At 38.8% G+C, this 12,322-nt stretch overlaps 1 protein-coding gene across 8 annotated transcripts in view; it reads left to right on the forward strand.

Moving 5' to 3' along the window:
- Positions 1 to 6,438, forward strand: part of PEX5L (peroxisomal biogenesis factor 5 like) — a 284,291-nt gene extending 277,853 nt beyond the window's left edge. For all 8 annotated transcript variants that reach the window (XM_069559537.1, XM_069559480.1, XM_069559531.1 and 5 more), the window contains one exon: positions 4,723 to 6,438. In XM_069559537.1, the coding sequence (XP_069415638.1) occupies positions 4,723 to 4,927 (205 nt within the window). In that variant the 3' untranslated portion in view covers positions 4,928 to 6,438. The remainder of the gene's footprint in view (positions 1 to 4,722) is intronic.
- The last annotated feature ends 5,884 nt before the right edge of the window (positions 6,439 to 12,322 follow it).

Raw genomic sequence — 12,322 nt, forward strand, 5'->3', positions numbered from 1 at the left:
CAGGCCTTCCTGTGGAGGAAATGGCAACCCACTCCAGTGTTCTTGCCTGGAGAATCCCAGGGATGGGGAGCCTGGTGGGCTGCCATCTAGGGGGTCACACAGAGTCGGACACAACTGAAGTGACTTAGCAGCAGCAGCAGCAGGCCTCCCTGTCCATCACCAACTCCCGGAGTCTACCCAACCCATGTCTATCGAGTCAGTGATGCCATCCAACCATCTCATCCTCTGTCATCCCCTTCTTCTCCTGCCCTCAATCTTTCCCAGCATCAGGATCTTTTCAAATGAGTCAGCTCTTCGCATCACGTGGCCAAAGTATTGGAGTTTCAGCTTCAACATCAGTCCTACCAGTGAACACCCAGGACTGATCTCCTTTTGGATGGACTGGTTGGATCTCCTTGCAGTCCAAGGGACTCTCAAGAGTCTTCTCCAGCACCCCAGTTCAAAAGCATCAATTGTTGAGCACTCAGCTTTCTTTATAGTCCAACTCTCACATCCATATATGAACACTGGAAAAACCATAGCCTTTGGTTTTTCTATGGACAAAGGTCCAGATGGACCTTTGTTGACGAACTAATGTCTCTGCTTTTTAATATGCTGTCTAGGTTGGTCATAACTTTCCTTCCAAGGAGTAAGCGTCTTTTAATTTCATGGCTGCAGTCACCATCTGCAGTGATTTTGGAGCCCCCAAAAATAAAATCTGACACTGTCTCCACTGTTTCCCCATCTATTTGCCATGAAGTGATGGGACCAGATGCCATGATCTTAGTTTTCTGAATGTTGAGCTTTAAGCCAACTTTTCACTCTCCTCTTTCACTTTCATCAAGAGGCTCTTTAGTTCTTCTTCACTTTCTGCCATAAGGGTGCTGTCATCTGCATATCTGAAGTTATTGATATTTCTCCTGGAAATCTTGATTCCAACTTGTGCTTCCTCCAGTCCAGCATTTCTCATTATGTTCTCTGCATGTAAGTTAAATAAGCAGGGTGACAATATACAGCCTTGACATACTCCTCTTCCTATTTGGAAATAGTCTGTTGTTCCATGTCCAGTTCTAACTGTTGCTTCCTGATCTGTATACAGGTTTCTCAAGAGGTAGGTCAGGTGGTCTGGTATTCCCATCTCTTTCCGAATTTTCCACAGTTTATTGTGATCCACACAGTCAAAGGCTTTGGCATAGTCAATAAAACAGAAATAGATATTTTTCTGGAACTCTCTTGCTTTTTCCATGATCCAGCGGATGTTGGCAATTTGATCTCTGGTTCCTCTGCCTTTTCTAAAACCAGCTTGAACATATGCAAGTTTGTGGTTCACGTATTGCTGAAGCCTGGCTTGTAGAATTTTGAGTATTACTTTACTAGCATGTGAGATGAGTGCAATTGTGCAGTAGTTTGAGCATTCTTTGGTATTACCTTTCTTTCCTTCCAAGAATATTCAGGACTGATTTCCTTTAGGATGGACTGGTTGGATCTCCTTGCAGTCCAAGAGACTCTCAAGAGTCTTCTCCAACACCACAGTTCAAAAGCATCAATTCTTTGGCACTGAGCTTTCTTTATGGTCCAACCCTCACATCCATACACGACTACTGGAAAAACCATAACTTTGACTAGACAGGCCTTTGTTGGGCAAAGTAAGGTCTTTGCTTTTTAATATTCTGTCTGGAAGTTCATGGTTCACATACTGTTGAAGCCTGGCTTGGAGATTTTTGAGCACTACTTTGCTAGCGTGTGAGATGAGTACAATTGTGTGGTAGTTTGAACATCCTTTCAAACAGCAAAGTGTTTTGACTATACTTTGTGGGTCTTTTTAGGATATGGGAAATCTTGTGAAATAATAAACATCTTGCATTTTTCCTGAGAAAAAAAGACCATAAGCTTAAATGCATTCTAAAAACAAGTTTCACTTGCTGTATAGTTAGGTCTCCTTAAGAAGTAACAACCCTCAATAGAGATGTGGCCCAGAAAAAAGCCAAGAGCGGGTCTCAGTTTGTCCATATCCCTGGTCTTGGAACCTAACATCTCCCTCAAGAATGCAGGTGTCTGTGTATGGCACTGTACCCTGTGCTATTTCTCATCTCATATGTTCTATAAAGAGTCAAAGGCAAGCACTCTCCTCATACTGTATACAGTTGAAATAACGAGTGGAAATTGTTGGTATGAAACTGAGGTGGAGCTTAAAATGCTCCTCTTTTGTCAGTAGGAGCTTCAAAGTAGAACTTAGACCAAAAAATCTTAACCTTTTCAAAAGTGAGGGCTGGATTGTTCAGTCACTAAATCGTGTCCGACTCTTTGCGAACCCCTGGACCTTAGCCTGCCAGGCCCCTCTGTCCATGGGATTCTCCAGGCAAGACTACTGGAGCGCGTTGCCATACCTTCCCAAGGGGATCTTCCTGACCCAGGGATCGAATCCACGTCTCCTGTCCTGCAGGCAGATTCTTTACCGCTGAGCCACCTGGGAAGGAGCCATTCTAAAGTGAGGTCCCCATTTCAATTGAAAACATAAATTGCATCCCCTTTGATAGTAATGTTTTTATTAGTATAATGAGGGAAACCTACTATAAAGTGAAGAATGCTTTTAAATGAATGTGCTTTTACTTAATCGTGACATAACATTTAAAACAACTTTAACTTATACATACATACGTGTGTGTGTGTGTGTGTAACATTTGGAACTGTTCATACTTGTACATGTACAATCTTCTGAGTTCCCCAAAGGCCTCTGAGTTCTTAAGCTGGGGAACAGGCTTAGACTATCTTCATGAGAAAAACCTAGAGTTGCTTGACAAGGCCAACAGGCTAAGGCTAGACTTTTCTAGGCTGTTACCCATGGAGGGAGACCTCAGAGACCACTGCCACACACTGGGGCGGGAGCAGCCTGTGCAGGAGGGCATTCTAGCATCTTTCTTCCCCAGAGTTCCTACAGGCCTAGGATGATGAGAGTAAAGGGAGTCATCATCTGAGCTGTGCCGAGGAAGCCAGAAAGTGCCTCCAAAGTAAACTTTCCTTGTGCATCTGTTAAAAATCCTCCTCTCTTGCTTGGTCACAAGAAATCCAGAAGAGGAGTGATTAAGAAAACACCCACTCCCTTCCATTGCCCAAATTGCTACATCAGTGCCCTTTACTTCTGGACAGATCTAACAACGGGTGTGCATTTAGTCACTCAGTTGTGTCTGACTTTTTGCGACGCCCTGGACCATAGCCTCCATAGCCCCCCAGGCTCCTCTGTCCAAGGGGATTCTCCAGACAAAAATACTGGAGTGCGTGGCCATCCCCTCCTCCAGGGGATCTTCCCAACCCAGGAATTGAACCCAGGTCTCCCATATTACAGGTGGATTCTTTACCATCTGAGCCAAGCAGTGTTGATGAGCAAATGCCTGAATCATGTGCACTGGAATCAGAAATCCAGCCTTGCTTTCCTTATGGTTTCTTAGGATGCTTGACAGTGACTACCTTGTAGGACTAAATGAGATCAAATGTGTGAAAAGCTTTTAAGAAGAGTAAAGAAGAAACAAGTTAAAGAGGCGTCATTCTTGGCAAAGACAAGTTTTTCAGATATGTAATACATGTTCCAGGTGATGGGGAACTGAAGAGGGCAGTTCCAGGAAGTACACCGGGCACGCAAGCAACAGAAGCAGGGTCGTGGACCACAGGAGCTAGGCCTTTGAACAGCATCCGACTAGGCGGGTCACAGACTTTTGTTCTTGGGATCCCTTTACACTTTTAACAATTATTGAGAATCTGAAGGGGCTTTAGTTTATGTGGGTTATACCTATCAATATTTACCATATTAGAAATTGAGAAAAGTTGAAGAGATTCATTTAAAAATAATAAACCAATTATATGTTTATATAAATTATATATTTTGCCAAAAATATTTCCCCCAGACAAGCTGTTTACTGAAAAGAGTGGCATTCTTTTACCATTTTTGCAAATTTCTTTAATATCTTGCTTATAGAAGACATTCTTACCTCTGCTTCTGCATTCAGTCTATTGGGGTATCACACATAAAAGTCACTGGAAAACTCCATTGTATATTCATGAGGAAATGAGAATGAAGCTGTAAAATGACATCTCAGTATTATTATAAAAATAATTTTGACCTCACTGATCCCCAGAGTTCCCCAGAGCACACATGGAGAGCTATTGACTAACTTTTAATGATAGAGCTTTCACATAAATGATTCAGTTACACCTCACAACAAGGTTCTTAAATGACTTTTATTCAGTTGGGAAAACTGAGACTTAGGGAAGAAATTTGCCTAAGGCTAAATAACCAGCTGCTTTAAAACTCAAACTCAGCTGAACCCTGGCTGCCTCCTATTTTGAGAAAAGTTAAACTAATGAGAATAGCTAAACTACGTAGTTTCAGAGTAAGGTCAGATGCCTCCTCTGTTTATACGGATCATATCTGCAAAGGTATTAAGTCATCAGGTCATTCCTGGAGCAAGGGGGAAATCAAATGCATTAATGAGTTAGCAATGGTTCTGTCTCATGTCACATACCTAAAATAAAGTTTACTTTTCTTCTTTCTGATTTCACTATGTTTAATAATGACTTAACAAAGGAATAGTGAGAGAATCAGAAAGCTGTTCACCTCATGATCCAAAACATCAAAGAGGTGGTTTTGGACGTTAGACCAAGATGATAATTCATTTTTATCTTACTTCTAAGTTGGCTAACTCTGAAATCTGTTGAATTTTTAAATGTCTGTTTTTTTTACCCTCTTAGAGAAGCAGTCAGCAATTTTCTCACTGCCCTCAGTTTGCAAAGAAAGAGCAGGAATCAGCAGCAAGTCCCTCATCCTGCAATCTCTGGGAATATCTGGGCTGCCCTTAGAATTGCCCTTTCTCTGATGGACCAGCCGGAACTCTTCCAGGCAGCTAATCTCGGTGACCTGGATGTCCTCCTAAGAGCTTTCAACTTGGATCCTTAAAGGGGGGAAAAAATATCCTTCACCTATGTAATTGTACTGAGAAATGCAAAACTATTTTATTATGAATTCCAAAAAAAAAGGGTAAAAACGGATGTTCAAAAGGCAGTGGTTATATAACCCAAGGGAATTCCCACAGACAATGCCCAGTCTCTGTTCAAATACAAAAAGCACAAAACGTTGCATAGAGTCAAGTTTGGGCTCGAAAGAATGGAGAGACACAAGACAAAACCAAGATAAAGTGACCATGTTTGAATACGCTTCACAAGCCTTGAGCACACTACAAGTATGTTCCTTGGGGTTTTTCCAAGTGTCCACTTGCAGCTGATGACACATCTAAGGAACTTGCTCATGGGGCACCTGGAGAGCAGTGCCTTGGATCAGGAAATTCTGTTTCTGAACTGTCCTCTGAAATTCCTCCCTTTTACCAGGTTGAATATAGTTTGGGCCAAGGTGCATGCACATATATTAACTCTTGACTGAAAAGAGGCATTGCTTAAACACGTTCCAATTTTAACTTTTACTGTAGCCCTTTGATTTCAGAGAGGGAGCTTTGCCGGCAAAAGCAGTTTTTGCACTAGAAATTTTTGCTCTTCCCAATCAAAACTTTTCTGGGATTGTATATATGCACTTTACTATCTTATTTATGCCTTGCTGGAGTTTTGTTTTGTTGCTCCAATTTTTAACTTGGGGGTGAAAGATTTGCGAACTCAGCCTTGTTAGATCAATGGACCAAATAAAAATTCCTGAAAACAGTTTTTCATAGCGTAGGGTTTTGAAGGAGTGTTTTTTCTTAAAGCAGGTAAGACATAGGTGTAAATATGTCAAACAAAGATCTTATTCACATGCTTTTCTGGGACTCTGTATGAATTTAAGCAAAAGATAGCATTCACAAATTCTCTACAGAAAGTTTGATGATGATGTGATTTCTATTGAGTTAACATTAACTTGCTTAAATGTCATATTTTCCTTGCTTTCTTTTTTTTAATATAAATTTATTTATTTTAATTGGAGGTTAATTACTTCACAATATTGTGTTGGTTTTGCCATACATCAATGTGAATCCGCCACAGATATACACGTGTTTCCCATCTGCCATTCACAGTTAATGTTCCTTTTAAACTGTTAATATTTTAAATAGTATTTCTTGAGTGATAAATACATCTTTCCCTTAAAATTATGTGTATTCTTAGTTCTATAATCATCTGCCCTGCTCACCCTTTTTGCATTCTAAATGATAGAAGATCAGTGTCTTTGAGCTGAACCTCACTGAACGTCAGTGGTTTAATATGAAAGATGCATGTGTGGCTTTCACTTTGAACATGTATCAAGCATCAGGAATTTTCTGCTGGCAGTAGTGTTTTATGTAATTGGTTATAGTCCACTCAGTTCTTCAGAGTGTTTTGTGCCTGTTGGGAGTTTGGTGATTATTTGGAAAGACGTCATTTTTTAAAGATTTAGAAAAATTGTTTGCAAAATGCTAACCAAAATATAAATTCGCTGATGTACAATTTGAGTAATTTGCCCTGGTTAAGTGGTCCTTTTCATCTTCACTGTGTCTCTGTCCTTCCTCTAGAATCTTCCCCAAAGCAATCCAAGCCCATCTTTTTTCCTCATGTTCTTTGGTTACTAACAGCTGGATACATTCATGATTATAGTTACCACCAAAAAAAAAAAAAAAAACAGCATTCGGTTCAAGAATTTAATTGACTGGGACGTTAGCTTCTACTGGAAGATGAGAAAGGAAATGTATACACATGCTAAGATATCGAACTCTTGAGGTACAGATAGAAATGCTCTCTTCTGTTATGTCAGAAGGGGTCCCAAGGACACATGAAACCATAAGCACTTGAGGCTTCCACATATCATAACCTATCCTAGTTTATAAAGACAGAGTTGAGGGCCTATGGCGGTGCCAGACTTTTATCTTCATGTCAAAGCCTACCTGGGCTAGGTGATGCCTCCATCTGGCCAGCAAGAGACAGGCACTGGGGCATTCACTGTTGGGCAGGAGTCCCAACCCAGGGTTGGCCTCCTTCCCTGCAGTCTGAGAAGCAAAGCAGAGCTCAATAATACTTTCTAAAGAATACCTGGTATTCTGGAGAGTTTTAGAATCCTAGAAACTCGGTCTGGAATGGACTCTTGGTGCCAAACTCCAGTCCGTGACACATGCCTGCTTGAATATCCCTGATGGAATAGCATCCATTCTGTGCATGCTTATCCTCTCAATCCCTGTGCATCACTGGTCAGCTGACTTGCTTCCATCATAGACCATTAGGACAAACTTTACAGGTGTTCCATTTATGAAGTCATTCTATACTTTTAATAGTCAACTGAACTTGCAGTAAAGATAGGCTGTTTTCTTAGCCTTGCTGGCACTACCTGCATGAAATCGGTAACAAAGCCTGAAAACAGGGTAAATGTGGGATGTTTTGATTTTTGATTGTTCTGTGTGGTGGCAGATTTTGCAGCCCAAGTTTTATTTTGCTTTTGGAATACAAAGTAACTTCAAAGAGTTGTGTTAGAGGACACAAAGGATTTCAGTATTTTTAATTGACATAATTGATTTACAATGTTGTTAGTTTCTGCTATACAGCAAAGTGATTGTTATACATGTGTATAAGTTCTTTTTATATTCTTTGCCATTATGGTTTATCACAGGTTATTAAATATATTTCCCTATGCTATACAGTAGGACCTTGTTGTTTATGCATTCTATATATAATATTTTGCATCTGCTAACCTCCAACTCCTAACTCATCCCTCCCCCACCCCTCTTACCCCTTGGCAACCACAAATCTGACCTCCCTATGTAAGTGTGTTTCTGTTATGCAGATATGTTCATTTGTGTTAGATTTCCTTTCAACTTTTTATAAAACTATTTGTTGTATATTGGAGTATAGTTGATTACCAGTGTTACAGTTTCAGGTGTATAGCTGAGTGATTCAGTTAAACAGAGACATATATCCTTTTTCAAATTCTTTTCCCATTTAGGTTGTTACATAATACTGAGCAGAGTTCCCTGTGTTATACAGTGGGTCCCTATTGGTTATGGTAAATACAGCAGTGTGTACATCAATCCCAAACTCCCTAACTATTCCATCCCCCCACCTTGTGTCATATTTTAGATTCCACATATGATAGATATATTTCTCATTTTTACTTATTTCACTTCATCTCTATATCCATGTATGTTGCTGCAAATGGCATTATTTCATTCTTTTTTATTGTTTCATAGTATTCCATTGTATATATGCACATCTTTTTAAAAAATTTTTATTGGAGTATAGTTGCTTTACAATGTTGTTTCTACTGTACAGCAAGGTGAATCCGCTATATATATATACATATATCCCCTCTTTTTTCAATTTCCTTCCCACTTAGGTCACCACAGAGCATTTAGTAGAGTTCCCTGTGCTACACAGTAGGTTCTCATTAGTTATCTGTTTTATACATAGAATCAATAGTTGCATATATGTCAATTCCAATCTCCCAATTCATCCCACCCCCCCCCCTTTCCCCTTTGGTATCCATACACTTGTTCTCTGCATCTGTGTCTCTGCCTCTGTTTCTGTTTTGTAAATAAGATTGTCTGTACCAATTTTTTCAGATCCCACATATATACATTAATATATGACACTTGTTTTTCTCTTACTTCACTCTCTAAGTCCATCTAGGTCTCTACAAATGATCCAATTCCATTCTTTTTCATGGCTAAGTAATATTCCTGTGTGTGTGTGTGTGTGTGTGTGTGTGTGTACACCACCTCTTCTTTATTCATTCCTCTCTTGATGGACGTTTAAGTTGTTTCCATGTCTTGGCTATTGTAAATAGTGCTGCTGTGAACATAGGGGTGCATGTATCTTTCTGAATTATAGTTTTTCCCAGATATATGCCCAGAAATGCTGGATTGCTGGATCATATGGTAACGATTTTTAGTGTTTTGAGAAACTTCGGTACCATTATCCATAGTTACTGTACCAACTTACATTCCCACCAACAGTGTAGTAGGGTTCCCTTTTCTCCACACCTTCTCCAGCATTTGTTATTTGTAGATTTCTTAAATGATGGCCATTCTAACCTGTGCAAAGTTGTACTCATTATAGTTTTGAATTTAACTAATGATTAGCAATGTTGAGCATCTTTTCATGTGCCTGTTGGTCATTTGGGTGTAATCTTTGAAGAAACGTCTATTTAGATTTTCTGCTCATTTTCCATCTGGGTTGTTTTCTAATTGTTGAGTTGTATGAGCTGTTTCTATATCTTAGAAATTAAACCCATGTTGGTCACATCACTTGCAAATATTTTCTCTCAGCCGGTAGGTTTTTTCTATTTGTTTGTGGTTTCCTTTGCTATGCAAAAGCTTATAAGTTTGATTAGGACCCATTTGTTTATTTTTGCTTTTATTTCTACTGCCATGGGAGAATGACATAAGAAAGTATTGCTATAATTTACGTTAGAGAATGTTTTACCTATGTTCTCTTCCAGGAGTTTTATGTTGTCATGTCTTACTTATATTTAAGCCATTTTGAGTTTATTTGTGCATGGTGAGAGGATGTGTTCTGATTTCACTGATGTTTACATGCAGCAGTCCAGCTTTCCCAACAATACTTGGAGTCTTTTTTCTGTTTTACATTCTTGCCTCCTTTGTTGAAGATTAATTAACTGTAGGTGTGTGGGTTTATTTCTGGGCTCTCTGTTCTGTTCCATTGATCCCTATGTCTGCTTTTGTTCTAGTACCATGATGTTTTGATTACTCTGGCTTTGTAGTATCATCTGAAGTCTGGGATGGTTATGCCTCCTGGTTTTGTTCTTTTTCCTGGGTATGCTTTGGCAACTCTGAGTCTTTCATGGCTCCATATAAATCTTAGGATTATTTGTTCTAGTTCTATGAATAATGTCATGGGTAATTTGATAGGGAATTTAAATCAAATTAAATTTGTAGATGGCTTTGGGTAGTATGGCCATTTTAACAATATTGATTCTTCTAATCCAAGAGCATAGAATATCTTCCTTCAGTGATACTTCTTAAAAATTTTATTGAAGTATATAGTTGATTTACAATGCTGAGTTAGTTTCAAGTGTACAGCATAGTGATTCAGTTATATATATTGTTGTTCATTTGCTAAGTCATGTCTGACTCTTTGTGACCCCATGGGATGTAGCCTGCCAGACTGCTCTGTCTGTGGAATTTCCCAGACAAGAATACTGAAGTGGGTTGCCTATACACACACACACACACACACACACATATATATGTATGTATATACCAATTTCACTATATATATAATACACACTCATTCTTTTCCAGATTCTTTTCCCATATAACATTACAAAATATTGAGTAGAGTTCCCTGTACAATCCAGTTGGTCCTTGTTGGTTATTTTACATTGTGTGTTTTAATTACAAGCTCCTAATTTGTCCTTCCTGACATGTTTCCCTCTTTGGTAACCATAAATTTATTTTCAAAATAGGTGAGTCTGTTTTATAAATAAGTTTGTTTATATGATGATACTTTTTAACCAAATTAAGTAAAAACAGTTGCTGGAAAGCAAGTGAAAGTTTATAGAAATCAGAGCACCAAAAATTTAAGTAGCAACATTTCAGATCAGTGTTTATTATATACACCTATTTTTTAACTGTTGACACATTTAAAGCAGAACTGATTTTTGCATCTTATCTTCATGATGTAAAATTGTCACTCAAATTTCTCTTTCCATTTGAAAGGATAGGTGTTTTGGGTTACCTCCTGGGGTACTCTAGGAAGGCTTTGAGTATATTTTTGGGGGGTTATTGAGTAATAAATAGCCTAAGATCTCTTAGAATGGTAATATTTTACTAGAATGACCACTCCATTTCATAAATGTGGCTTTCAAGAACCAGTTTCACTAGTAAATAGGATGAAAATGGAGAGATGGCCAGTGATCACTGCTGAATTTTCAAAATGTTATAACTGTGCCTGCTGGGCTATTTCCATGTGCTCCTGTAGCTTCCCAGGGAGGCAGAGGAGGAGTAGAGAAAAGGAGAGATAAGGGGCCTATCACATTGAGCCATCATTCCCTTTGCTTTCTCCCACTCAATCCCCATGACTCCTTGAAAGAAAGGCAGATCTTATCCACTAGGAAATGTTTAGTAGAAAACTGAGGTATGCTTTCTCAGCTAATCTGTGTTCCAACTAGAATGGCAAATTTGTGACAGTTAACTGGGTTGGAATGTCCAGGACCCACTCACTTTCAATTTTATGCTGCTTTCCTCTTTCTTTAACATAATAGTTCTGTCTCTGTTATAAAAGAGAACTACTTAATTCTCTTTTATGAGAACTATTATGTTAAATCTTAGGTCTATGTCTAGTCATTAATATAAGTCTTTCTAGTATATTTGTGCTATACAAGCAAGACTTGAATACAACTGTAGTTAGTCCTACTTATTAACAGGAGCTCCCAAACTCTGTACCATAAGCTTTGTCTGTGAGTGCCTCAGAAACAGAAAAAGCAAAATGATCATTTTGTGTCCCTCATTTGTCCCTGAATCAGTTGCACAAAACTGGACTGTATGTTGTTGTTGCTATGGGGGTTGTTTTTACTGCTCGAAATGCTTCTAGAAGCATTCTAGTAACAGGGTGTTTTGAAGGCTTCGTTTGTGTGCCATCTTCTTGAGGCCTCCTGTTTTAGGAATTATTACACATGCACACGCATGATTTCAACTTTGTAAAAATAATTTCAAATGCATTCCCTCGCCAGATTTTACTGCACAATTTCCTTATTTCAGTATTTATAGAACTGGCTGAAAATAAACTGTTTGAACTAAGTAGATAGATCTATATATTTTCTAAGAGTGTTTGTAGCTATCTGAACTCTGGCATAAGGTTTGTAAAAAGGCAGTTTTTAAAAAGTAAAACATATAACCTCAGGTACCAAGATAACGCATGCATTAGTACTTGCAAAGTCTGCCTATCGAATATTAACCAAAGCATGCAAGATAACTTTACTGAATGTAAATTTTCCCTGTGCATGATTAAGTCTCATAGGTTAGCTTATTTTTCCTTGCTTCTGAACAAGGGAGCATTTTCATGAACTTTGTGTCCCACCAGTTTTTCTACCTTTAGTATCCTATCCTTGAGGTGGTTCTCATGCTATTACACCAGACTTCAGAGATTCACACAGCTGGTTTATGCAGTGCAGTGTTGCAGCCAGCGCCAAACTAATCCTGTAAGGAAACCAGATATTTAGACATCCAAACAGTTTTTAAAAAGCAGTTGAGGCACAAGAGACCCAAAACAAAATCCACATGTTTGAATGCTACTAAACAAAAGCATATTGATTGCCTCAGCACAGTTTTGAGTTGAGTGCATTTCAAGTTTTTTCTAAGTTAGAAATGCTGACATTCTAAATAAGGTG

Source organism: Ovis canadensis, chromosome 1, assembly GCF_042477335.2.
Source record: "Ovis canadensis isolate MfBH-ARS-UI-01 breed Bighorn chromosome 1, ARS-UI_OviCan_v2, whole genome shotgun sequence".
Lineage (NCBI taxonomy): Eukaryota > Metazoa > Chordata > Mammalia > Artiodactyla > Bovidae > Ovis > Ovis canadensis.